At 57.5% G+C, this 12,053-nt stretch overlaps 1 protein-coding gene and 1 pseudogene across 1 annotated transcript; both read left to right on the top strand.

The window, feature by feature from the left end:
- The first annotated feature begins 1,577 nt into the window (after positions 1–1,577).
- On the top strand, positions 1,578–4,292 carry IER5L (immediate early response 5 like). Its single transcript, XM_077850994.1, has one exon. The coding sequence runs from the start codon at positions 1,788–1,790 to the stop codon at positions 3,015–3,017; it is 1,230 nt and encodes a 409-aa protein (XP_077707120.1). The 5' UTR covers positions 1,578–1,787; the 3' UTR covers positions 3,018–4,292.
- Positions 4,293–9,725: 5,433 nt separating this feature from the next.
- On the top strand, positions 9,726–10,322 carry LOC144285232 (non-histone chromosomal protein HMG-17 pseudogene; annotated as a pseudogene).
- Positions 10,323–12,053: the final 1,731 nt, after the last annotated feature.

The raw sequence follows: 12,053 nt of genomic DNA, 5'->3' as shown, positions 1-12,053 counted from the left end.
TGTGGGACCTCAGGCAAGTCGGGTCTGCTGTCAGCACCAAGTTCCCTTGCCTGAAAAATAGGGTAAATGCTCCCTAACTTTGTTTTCACCCTTGATGCCTGACATTGAGTAGATGCTGAAAAGTGTCTGTGGAAACAAATCTGAAGAATCCCTAAGAATGAAGAGAGATCCATATGCTGGAGGATGGACCAGCTGGGTCTCCTCACTCCCACCAAGGGACAAAAATAGGTGCTGAGGACAATGGGCCCAAGGAAAGAGGGCACCCAGGAAAAGTTTGCTCCTGGGCCCCCACTCCCACCCCTGCCCCCACAAGGCCTGCCTGGTTCTCACAGTCTCCTTGAAACCCAGTCCTCCTTCACCGGGCCAACCCAAGGACGTCTTCCTCAGACAAACCTCTGGACCCCACATTCAAGCAGCAGTCACCCCCCAACCAGACGGAGAACCCCCAATCCTATCCCTCTGTTCTCCCATCTCTCAATCTCCAGCTGGGAGGAGCTGGCCAGTGGATGGTTCAGCGCCAAAGGGAAACGGTGTTCACAAAAGTTAAGCTGGTGAGTTCCTGGGCCCTTGGTATTCGCCTCCCGTCCGGAGCTCACAGTCCTGGCACAAATCCTAGCTCTGCACACTGCGAGCTGTATGATTCCACACATCACCCCACTCCTCTGAGACTCAGGTCCCTGCTCTGCAGGCAGTCACCATGAGGGATTCAGGCTGTTTCTGGCGAGGGTCTGTCCCACATGAGACACATAATAATAGCCCTCATTGTCATTATTATTAGTTAGGAAGGATAGGAAAGGTTACAGAACCGGTGATAAGGACACACGGGCTCAGAGGCCTTCGTCTTCGGACCTCAGCTGGTTTCGAGGCCGTAGGCTCTCTGCTCTGGGGCATGCCTTGAAGACCAAAATTCACCCCGTTTTGGGTCTTCCCGTCAGACGAATGGGGAGAACAGCGCTTCCCTGAGTATTTCCTGAGACCCCTCGGTCAAAAAAGTCAAGGGTGTCAGGCCCAATATTCTCTGCGGTTGAGGCACCTCCAAACCCTTCTCCCTTGGGGGTGCCCAAAGTCAGCCCCGTGGCCCCACTCGTCTCCTGCCAAGGCCTGGGTCACCCGGGGCCGGCAGGTGAGAGAGGAGGTGCCGCGTGGCCGGGAGCGGAGAGTTGCGCGCACCTGCTGCAGGTGAGGCCCAGCCGTGCGGAAGGGGGAGGAGCCGTTGCTGCAGCACCCAGGTGAGCCGACCCCCGGCTCCTAGGAGCTAAGCCGAGGGCGGCAGCGGGCTCCAACGTGGCGGTTACGGGGCGACCCGGGCTGCACACAGCGGCCCCAGCGGCTGCGAGTCCCGCGCGGCGCGGCAGCCCCAGGAGAACATTCGAGGCAGCGGCAGCGTTGGAGGCCCCGGGTCCGTTCGGTATTTGAATAGCACAAAGGAACCGCCTTGGTCTGATTGGCCAGCCGAGTGGCCCCGGGGCGGGCAGCGCCTGTCACTCGGGAGGCTTCGGGCGCTCCTATTGGCTCACGAGGTGTGGGGCGGGGCCCGGACGCTCGGCTAAATAGCTGGGGCCGGGGCCGGCCGAGGCTCATTGCTTTGGCGCCGACTGGGGAGTGCGGGCTCGCGGGTGGCGCGCAGCGCATGGTGGCGGCTCCTCTCGGAGCGCAGCCGACCCGCTGACCCGGGCTCCGTTTCCCCTGCCCGGCGCGCCCCGGCGACCGGCTGGAGGCCGATACAGCAGCAGCCCTAACAGCAGCAGCGGCCGCGGCTGCTCCGCCGCCACCGTCTCCGCGGGAGCATGGAGTGCGCCCTGGACGCCCAGAGCCTGATCAGCATCTCCCTGCGCAAGATCCACAGCTCCCGGACCCAGCGCGGCGGCATCAAGCTGCACAAGAACCTCCTGGTGTCCTACGTGCTCCGCAACGCGCGCCAGCTCTACCTGAGCGAGCGCTACGCCGAGCTCTACCGGCGCCAGCAGCAGCAGCAGCAGCAGCAGCAGCAGCAGCAGCAGCAGCCGCCCCACCACCAGCACCAGCACCTCGCGTACGCGGCGCCCGGCATGCCGGCCAGCGCGGCCGACTTCGGCCCGCTCCAACTTGGCGGTGGCGGGGACGCGGAGGCGCGCGAGCCGGCCGCCCGGCACCAGCTGCACCAGCTCCACCAGCTCCACCAGCTGCACCTCCAGCAGCAGCTGCACCAGCACCAGCACCCGGCGCCCAGGGGCTGCGCGGCGGCGGCGGCCGGGGCGCCCGCGGGCGGCGCGGGGGCGCTCTCGGAGCTGCCCGGGTGCGCCGCGCTCCAGCCGCCGCACGGCGCGCCCCACCGCGGGCAGCCCTTGGAGCCGCTGCAGCCGGGTCCTGCGCCGCTGCCGCCGCCCGCGCCCGCCGCGCTTTGCCCGCGGGACCCTCGCGCCTCCGCCGCCTGCTCCGCGCCCTCCGCGCCCCCAGCGGCCGCCCCTCAGGCCGCTGCTGGCGCCTCCCCGCCCGCCTCCCCGGCCCCCGCCTCCTCCCCAGGCTTCTACCGGGGCGCGTACCCGGCCCCCTCGGACTTCGGCGTGCACTGCAGCAGCCAGACCACCGTGCTGGACCTGGACACTCACGTGGTGACCACGGTGGAGAACGGCTACTTGCACCAGGACTGCTGCGCCTCCGCCCACTGCCCCTGCTGTGGCCAGGGCGCCCCAGGACCCGGCCTGGCGTCCGCCGCCGGCTGCAAGCGCAAGTATTACCCTGGCCAGGAGGAGGACGAAGACGACGAGGAGGACGCGGGCGACCTGGGAGCCGAACCCCCCGGGGTCGCCCCGTTCGCCCCCTGCAAGCGCGCCCGCTTCGAGGACTTCTGCCCGGACTCGTCCCCGGACGCGTCCAACATCTCAAACTTGATCTCCATCTTTGGCTCGGGCTTCTCCGGGCTGGTGAGCCGACAGCCGGACTCCTCGGAGCAGCCGCCGCCGCTCAACGGGCAGCTGTGCGCCAAGCAGGCGCTCGCCAGCCTCGGCGCCTGGACTCGAGCCATTGTCGCCTTCTAGGGACCCCCGAGGGCACGGGGACCCGGGGCCCCGCGGGGCTGGGGCCAGACAAAGACTCGGCCAAGGGGCGAGAGGAGGGAGTGAACGGGCGCCTGGCCACCCGGGGCTGAGCTGGGGGTGAGCCGGGGGAGGCGGCTGATGTTTTATAAATTGTAAAATAAAAAAAAAAAAAAAGAAAGAAAGAAATCTAAGATGTTGGACTTTATTTTTGCAGAGAGAAAAAGCGCCTATTTAAGTATGCTTTGTGTTTCTCCTACTCTTTTTTTCTTTTTATTGTAGTGATTGCAGTGGTGTTTAGCGAGGAGCCAGCCACGTGAGGGAGGGCCGCTGCCCGGAGGAGATGCCGGGCAGCGGGGGGCGAGGCAGGGCGCCCGGGCAGCCGGGGCGCGCCGGGGGAGCAGCGCAGGAGGGCGCGGGGCCCGGGACGCCGATTCCAATCAGTTGTCAGACCCGGAAAGCCCGGCGCTCGGCTCTCCCGAGTCCCTCCGCGGGGTGAGGACTGGGTCTTGTGAAATCCCGAGCAAAAACAAAGGCAAACTCTCTATCTCCGAAAGGGACGTTTGGGTCACATTTCCTCTCCGGGGGCGGCCTCCAAAGTTCTCAAAATGAGAAGGCAGAAATGAAAACACTTCAACTTTTTTTTTTTTTTTTCTTTCCCGGGGCGGGTGTCTTGAACCCCTCCTCTCCCCGCCCCTCTGGCTTGGCCCTCTTCCCCTCCTCCACCCGTCTCCCGGACTCGGGGGTGGCGCCCGACACCCCGACACTCCCGGACGCCGTTTGGGGAAGGGGTGGGGGGCGGGCACGGCGGACTACATTTCCCATCATGCCCAGCACTGCGGTCCTCACTAAACAAAAAAGGAAGTCGATTCCTTCACCTGGATCCCCCGCGGCCCCGAGGGAGGGAGGGGCCGGGGCCGCCGACTGCGTTGGAGACTTTTCACTAAGTTCCCGGTCAGATGTGTTTGTGTGTGTGCTTCTAAGTTGCACTGTCCTGGTTGAGGCTTCGGTTGCGTCTCATGAAACCAGCATTGTTCGAGGCTGTGAGAACCCTGTCCTGTGTCTTCGGCTCGATAGATTTTGTTTAATTTAAAGCCTTTTGTTGTAAAAAGGTGGGGTTCGGCGGCGGCCCATGTGGACTCCCAAACAAGTTGCCAACCCTTCCTTCTCCCTCGTCCTTCTGTATTTTTGTGCATACTGAATTGTATATCACCGGGTAAAACTGTTCAGATGATTTGTTTAAATTTATAATCTTAATAAAAAGTCGGCTATAGAGGATGGCGGTGTCTTGTTTTCAGACAGGCCTGGAGGTGATGGGGAGAACTGGGGGAGGTGGGGAGAGACCCCTACCCCCGTGCAAATCCCAGCTCCCCGGGGCCTGGGCGGACTGGACCTGCCCACATCCGCAGGGCCGGGGGGTGGGAGCGGGATTGGTAGTTCTGTAGGGGGGAGGGTGTTGGTTGTTGGGGATGAAGCCAGTGCTGTGCGCCTCCCCGGCCGCCCTCCGCACAGGGGCCTGCCCCCCTCGGGAACAGCCGCCCCCCCTCCGCCCGGGGACCCCAGCAGGAAGCCGAGCCTGCCTTCAGCACATTTCCTGCGCAGCCAGGGGCGCAGGGCCTGAGCGGCCTCGAGTCTGAGCTCTCTGCGGCCGGGGAAAGCAGCCGAGGGACGCCGGGGGGCTTCTGGGCCACCCACGCTCCCCGCCCCGCGCCTCCGCCCGCTAGTCCGCACGTCTCGGGCTGCAACTTGGGGAAGTTTTTTCCTTTTCCTTTTTTTTTTTTTTTTTTTTAAGTTGAGTTTGTTATCACTGCTCGGTGCCACTTGGTGGTGTGCTGGCGGCGTCTCCCTCCCTCCTCGGCCCCTCCCCTCTCCCTCCCTCCTCCCTCCCGCCCGCCTCTCTTCCCTCCCCAGTGGATGGAGGCAGGAAGGCTCCAGGCGCGCTCTCCCCTCTGACCACCTACGGAATGACCTCAGAGTGGGAGAATGTGCCAAGGCCCCGAGGAAGCTCGCATTCTCCCCACTGGAACCAAATTCACATCTGGAGCCGCGGCTCAAGCCCGGGGGCGCGCGGGGTGGTTCCAGCTTTGCAAATAGGGGATAGGAAAGAAAGACTCGGGGGGGGGGGGGCGGCGAAAAGAAAGAAAGAAAAGAAAAAAATGAAAAAAACAGAAAACAAAAAAACAAGCAAAGTGGCAGCTTGCTCCTGTTTGTTTGACAGTGGCTCTCGGTGTCCCTCCGTCCCCGGCCGTCTCCCCAGTGTTCTCACCCCAGCTCTCCCCTTTTCCGGCGCGAGCCACCCGGCAGGACCACTCGCGCCCCCCGCTCAGCCTCCACGCCTCCAGCAGCGACAGGAGGGGCCGCCGCCGAGAGGCCCCACCCCAAGCTCCGAGAAGAGGTCGCACGCCAGTCCCAGGGACCCGCTCGGCTCCGGGGCCCCGGGTGGCGCGAGGCTTAGTACTCGGGGACACTCCAGAGCGCGGGCGGGGGGCCGCGAAGGTCCGCGAGGGGGGTGGGGGAAGAGAGAGCACTGAGGCGTGAGTGAGGGGGAGGAGCGGCACCTTCACCCCCGAGGGCTGTTTTCTCGGCCTCCCACGGGAAGAGTCTGGAGCTGCTGGGGAGGGGGACCAGTGTGTCTCCCCGCTCCCCATTTTTTCCCTGCAAGTACGGGTTAGAGCTGCTGCACGGTTCTGCTCTGATCCACCAAGCCAGTTGCCAGAGCTCCCCCTAGCGCCACTTCCCGCGCGCTGCGGCGGCTGCTCCTGGGAGTGGGCGAGGCACAGCCCGGGGCGCGGGCCTGGGGCTGGGGGCCGGGTCAGCGCCCACCTGGGTCGCAGCGCAGTGTCCCTATCCCTCCCCGGCTGGAGCGGGAGCCCGGGGCCACGTGCGTCCCCATTCCAGGCCCGCTTCGAGGAGGGGGCACGTGGCCTGTCGCCTTTGTTGGGAGCGCGGACCTGGGCACGGGAAGGGACCGGCCAAGGGGCTCGGCGTCCCCGCCTTACGACGCCCGGCTCCCTACGGCAGAGGAATGTGGGTGGTAAGCTGCCAAATAAGAGCTCGGAACCCAGCAGGACCCTGGACCTGTGTTCCCTTCCCTTTTGCCAGATTTTATGAGCTTCAGCAATACCAGGAGACTCAGGCACATTAGGATCTAACTGGCGGAGGGATGGGAACGGAAGACTCTGACAGCACCCAGAAGGGAGGCACCCTTCTACCCCCGTTATTTTTCAGGGCCCAGACATCCACGCAAGGGGTTAATGCCCTGACCATAATATGCAGTGACCCAAAACACAACCCACTGGCCATCTACACCTCACCCTAAGACATTCCATAGAAAACAGTAACACAAGCACTTGCTGCTATGCTGCACAACACGCTGGGGGGCCACACCCAGCCACACGGTCCCCAACACCAGAAGGTCTAAGGGGCATCTTCATTCCACTCAGTCCCCCGGGGTACCGCACAGCTCGCAGCCTGCCCAAACATCCTAAGAGACTAATACTCCGGTGCATAGCACAACTGAAAGGCTGGGGTGGCAGATGATGCCTGGCCATGACAGTCCTTGGAAAGGGGGAAGGAGGCAGGCCCTCCGTCCATGTAGGATTCCATAGATCCAAATCTGCAGATAACACCCTCTTTCTCCAGTCAAAAGACCAAGCCACACCCCACAAGAGGCCCCAGGCAGGAGTCGGGGTGCTGGAAGTAGAATAGAAGAGATTGGGGGACCCAAGGAGTGATGAGGGGGAGTTTCCAGAGAGCAGTAGGAAGCCAAAACTCCTGCAAGCCCCCCCAGGTTAACCAGCATCATCGCCACTACCACCACCCCTCACACACACACACACACACACACACACACACACACACACTTCCCTGTGCTCCTAGAACACTGCAGGTCTTATTGCCCTTGACGTGGTGTAGGGTGTGTAAGTGTCCATGGTATTCCTCCGGTGTAGGGCATGCCCACCAGGAGCTGCGTCTTTCTGCATCCCCACTCACTGGTCACACATTTACAGAGCACCCACTTGGCGCCTAGCCTGTGCAGAGCACTGAGCTAAGCACCACAAAAAATACAGCAAATAAAAGAACAGCAAGTCCCTTTTTATGGATTCATTCATATGGTTTTCTCTGAGATAGATACTATTAGCATCCTTGTTTTAGAAATGAGAAAACTTGCCCAAAGTCACGCAGTTAAGAAGTGGCCAGGCTTCCTATTGGAATGCAGAGTCTAGTGGGGAGGAATTTGTAACATATGACACAATGTGAGCCAGCAATAGTCTCGTCTAAATGGTAATATTGATAAGTTCCAGCTGAACCTCAACTAGCAGGTTGGGAGCACTGCCCTCCCACTGCTTATTGCTTCATGCTCTGGGACCCTGGGCAATAGACAGAGGGACACACAGGACCATGGTATCTGTATCCCACCCTGCCCAGGACAAAGACTGACCTATTTCTGGTACTTTTCAGGATGCTTATGGTAGAGGACAGCAACCTTACTGGAACCAGCTTGGGTAAAAGGTGGGATTTCTTGGCTAATGGAACTAAACTGCGCAGTGGACAGGGGTACATCTGGCTTCAGGTACAACCGGATCCAGGGACAAATCATTAGGATGGCCTCCCTTCTGTCTCTCTCTCTCTCTCTCTCTTTCTGTATGTGTGTGTGTGTGTGTGTGTGTGTGTGTCCTGTGACTTCCTTCTCTGCACTAAGATTACCACTCCCCAACTGCAGACCCACTTCTTGGGGGGTCTGTCAACATGGCTGTAGACGGCAGTTCCTGGCTTCCCATCACAAAGCTTTGCCACCCAACAGGGACTGTCCTCTTATTTTTAATTCAGAAAATCTCAAGAAAGGATCCTATCATGTCCCAAGCCTGTGTCCTGTGCCGGACCTGTTGCTAGGGTCGGAGGGCGGTTGGTAGTCCCCACTGGAAACTCCTGGGCAGAAAAGGGGTGCTCTTCTCAGAAGTGGGTGGCACAGGGTGGCAGACCAAAGATGTCCTCCAGAGAGAGGGGCTGCAAGCCAAGCTAAAGGAAGCATTTAGACGTGAGACTTGGGGAGACCCAGGGCACAGGCATGGCTGCTTCAGGGCTTGCCCCTGAGGAAGGAACATTCTCCTAGCTCCTACCCAAAGTAATGAGGCTCCAAGGGCCATCTGGTGCCTCCCAGATTTGCCACTCAGGAATCACCAGGAGAGGGGAGCCTGCAGCCCCCCGGGGCAGGGGGCAGGGTCTTGGGGGAGCCAGTGGGCTCCGTGACAGAGACAGTGACAAGGGCCACCCTTGAGGGGCTAAGAGCTGTGGGCAAGCTGCAGGGAGGCCAAACTGGAAGGACTTGGCTGGAGCTCATATGTGCCCCCTCCAAGCACTCCCAGATACAACAGCAAAGGCTTTGGGGAAAGGCCAGGGTGATCAAGGGGTGCCGGCGGGATGGAGAGGGAGGGGCCATGCCTAGGTGAATCATACCCCCAGCTGGTGCAGTCTGGGGACATCTGGGGTACAGGTAACATCTCTTCTCATGTGCAGGTGAAAAAAAGGCTGACTACGAGCTCTGAAATGCTAGTGATTATTACTAGGTGGGGACTTTACAGATGACCTTTGCTTGATCATTAATACATTTCCATATTTTCCAAATTTTCTGCAATGAGCACGTATTGCTTTTTATGCAGAAGAAAAAATGAACAAGACATTTTTCAGAGAAAAATGTGACGTGACAGGTGCTGTAATCGATGTACAGCCTGCTACAGAGCAGAGAGGGGGAGCCGCTATATTCAGCCTGTCTGGGGCAGGCTCACCCCCTGAGAAACAATACACACCAAAAAGCCTTGATTCACCAGAATTCACCCTCCTGCGCTCTGTCTTTGTTAAAAGAGGCGTGAGACAAAACGACAGCTCATCTTGAGGATGTTGTTGAGGAGGCATTCTGGAGGGAGCCTTGTTCATTCTCACCTCTGACCCCTGGCCCAGCTCCACCCAGTCCTACCCATCAATCATCACCCGAATGATTTGCTCCGAGTTGCTAGATAACCTGGCAAGGTGGGGAGGAAGAGGCAAATGTGCTTGGTAAATGTTTTCAGCAACCGAGGCTGAAACCAAAGAGCAATTGGCAAAGCTCGGCCTAGAGAGCACTGGATCAGGAGTCTGGAGACAGAGGGGAGGTTCTGGCTCAGGCCTACCTTGATAGGAGAGTCCCTCTCCTATCAGGCCCACATTCCCTCACCTGTGGAGACCCGGTAAGAGGAGAGAAATCAAGCCCCCAAAGTGGAAAAAAGCAGAAAAAAAGCCATTGCTTCCAGCCTTCTGATGATCTGAGGCTTTATGTCCAATCACAGCAAGGAAAATGCAGGAGGCATTTATCAGATTCCACAACTACCCATGAGCAATGGTCATCTGCCTGTCTCACGCACTCAAGATATCCATGCATTCGGGGGCACCTGAGTGGCACAGTCAGTTAAGCGTCTGACTCCTGGTTTCAGTTCAGGTCCTGATCCCTGGGTGGTGAGATCAAGCCCCACATTGGGTTCCATGCCCAGCGTGGAGTCTGCTTAAAATTCTCTCTCCCTCTCCCTCTGCCCCTCCTGCTCGTTCTCTCTCTCTCTCTCTCCCTCTCTCTCCCTCTAACATAAATAGGTATATCTGGGGGCGCCTGGGTGGCTCAGTCGGTTAAGACTTGGCCTTCGGGAGCAATGTGAAGAAGAAGAGGCGAGACCCCCGGACCGGCCAAAGCCCGCGTGCCGCCACATCCCCGCGTCCAGCGCTTACGTCCTGCTGCCGTCGCCACCATGCCCAAGAGAAAGGCTGAAGGGGATGCTAAAGGAGATAAAGCCAAGGTGAAGGATGAGCCACAGAGAAGATCTGCAAGGTTATCTGCTAAACCTGCTCCTCCAAAGCCAGAGCCCAAGCCTAAAAAGGCCCCTGCAAAGAAGGGAGAGAAGGTACCCAAAGGGATAAAGGGGAAAGCTGATGCTGGCAAGGATGGAAATAACCCTGCAGAAAATGGAGATGCCAAAAAAAAAAAAAAAAAAGAAAATGGAGATGCCAAAACAGTCCAGGCACAGAAAGCTGAAGGTGCTGGAGATGCCAAGTGAAGTATGTGCATTTTTTATAACTGTGTACTTCTGGTGACTGTACAGTTTGAAATACTATTTTTTATCAAGTTTTATAAAAATGCAGAATTTTGTTTTACTTTTTTTTTTAAGCTATGTTGTTAGCACACAGAACACTTCATTGTTGTTTTGGGGGAAGGGCATATGTCACTAATAGAATATCTCCGAAGCTAGATTGATAACAAGAGGGAAAAACACCTTCCCCTTCTAGTTTTGAGAAACTTCCTCTTGGCTCCCAGGAGGAAGGATTCCTTGATGTTGACACACATGAGCCACCTTGGTGGTGTGGAAAAACTAAAATTCATTTTTTTATATCCTCTTCTCCCTCTCTGCCTTCAACGTAGACTTGACTCCCTTAAACCCAGAGACCTGTTGGAACCTGACCCCATGAAATGGTTCCCAGTATGTCAGGCAATCTGGACTTTACGGTGTCACCACTGAGATGGCGTCCCTCAAAAGAGTTCCTTTTTTTAGCTTGTGGATCTTCAGATTGATAATTCTGCCATTTTCATTTCATTTCCTGAAAATCAGGGTTGGCTTGTGAAAAGTTGTTAAACAACATGCTAAATGTGAACTGTCAACCCTCACTCTAAACTTTCCCTGTTCAGAGCATCACATGAAGATTTCATTAGGTTTTATAGTGGCTTTCTGATTTTGGTAGTCCATTGAAGAAGGGAGTTTGAAAGTTGTTGTATACTGTTAATGATCGTCTGCCCATGTCCTGCCTGAAATACCATGATTGTTTATGAGAAGTATCTTTAATAAAGCTGGATACAGTTTTAAAAGAGTTGGCCTTTGGCTCAGGTCATGATCTCAGGGTCCCGAGATCGAGCTCTGCTCAGGTTCCCTGCTCAGTGAGGAGTCCACTTGTCCCTCCAACCTTCTGCCCCTCATCCCCACTTGTGCTCGCTCTCTCTCACTCTGTGTTCCCTCTCTCAAATAAACAAATAAAATGTTTTTAAAAATAAAATAAATAAGTAAATCTTAAGAAAGAAAGAAAGAAAGAAAGAAAGAAAGAAAGAAAGAAAGAAAGAAAGAAAGAAACTTATGCATCCAGCCATTCAAATATTTATGGAGCGCCAGGCACTGTGCTAGGCACCAAAGATGCAGCCGTGAACAAGACAGCCAAGGGCCCTGCCCCCATGGAGCTTACATTCCAGCAGAGGAGACAGACGAGAAGCAAAGGAAGAAATAAACATTAAGCTATGTGTTACAGGAGAATAAAAACAGGGCTAGACAGGGCTCAGGAGAAGAGGGTGGCGCCGCTCAGATGCGGTGGTCACAGCAAGTGACGTGTCAGCTGAGAACTGGATGGGTCAGCTGTATTGGTCAGGATAGGATAGGCTATGCTGTCATCACAAATTGACCCCCAAATCTCAGAGGTGTAACACAGCGAAGATGGAGTTCTTGACAAAGCAATGTCCAGCCAAACTGGCAACTCTCCGAAGCTGCCATGCTCCACAAAATGACTCAGTGATTCAGGGGTGCAGAGTCTCGTGGTCAGGAAGCGAGTCCCCTCACCTCTCCTCATGGGCCATTGGCCCCAGTTAGTCTCCTGACCTGGCCTAACTCCTGACCTTTCCTAATTGCAGGGGTCCAGCAGGAGCGGGGCTGGGGGCAGGCAGGAGGGCCTGGGAAGGGGAGGTGAAGGGCAGGTGGTGGGGTACTAGAAATCTCTACCACCAGCCTCTGGGGACACAGTGACAGAGCAGTCCAGGCAGGAGCAGCAGCAAGGACAGAGGCTGAACACAGGGCCTCACTGGGCAGGTCGGAGGACCAGGAAGGTAGCTTGTGGGGCTGAGGCAGAGGGCACAGGGGACGGTGGCAAGAGATGGGACCAGGGGGAAGGCAGGGACTGAGGATGCGGCTGTGACCTACAGAGGAATGCTGAGCCGTGCCTGGCATACAGAAAGCACTCAAGAAACAGGAGAGCCCTTACTGG

The sequence above is a fragment of the Canis aureus genome, chromosome 16, assembly GCF_053574225.1.
Source record: "Canis aureus isolate CA01 chromosome 16, VMU_Caureus_v.1.0, whole genome shotgun sequence".
In the NCBI taxonomy this organism is placed as follows: Eukaryota; Metazoa; Chordata; class Mammalia; order Carnivora; family Canidae; genus Canis; species Canis aureus.
The sequence above is the reverse complement of the archived record's forward strand: the minus strand, read 5'-3'. Positions and strand labels throughout refer to the sequence as shown.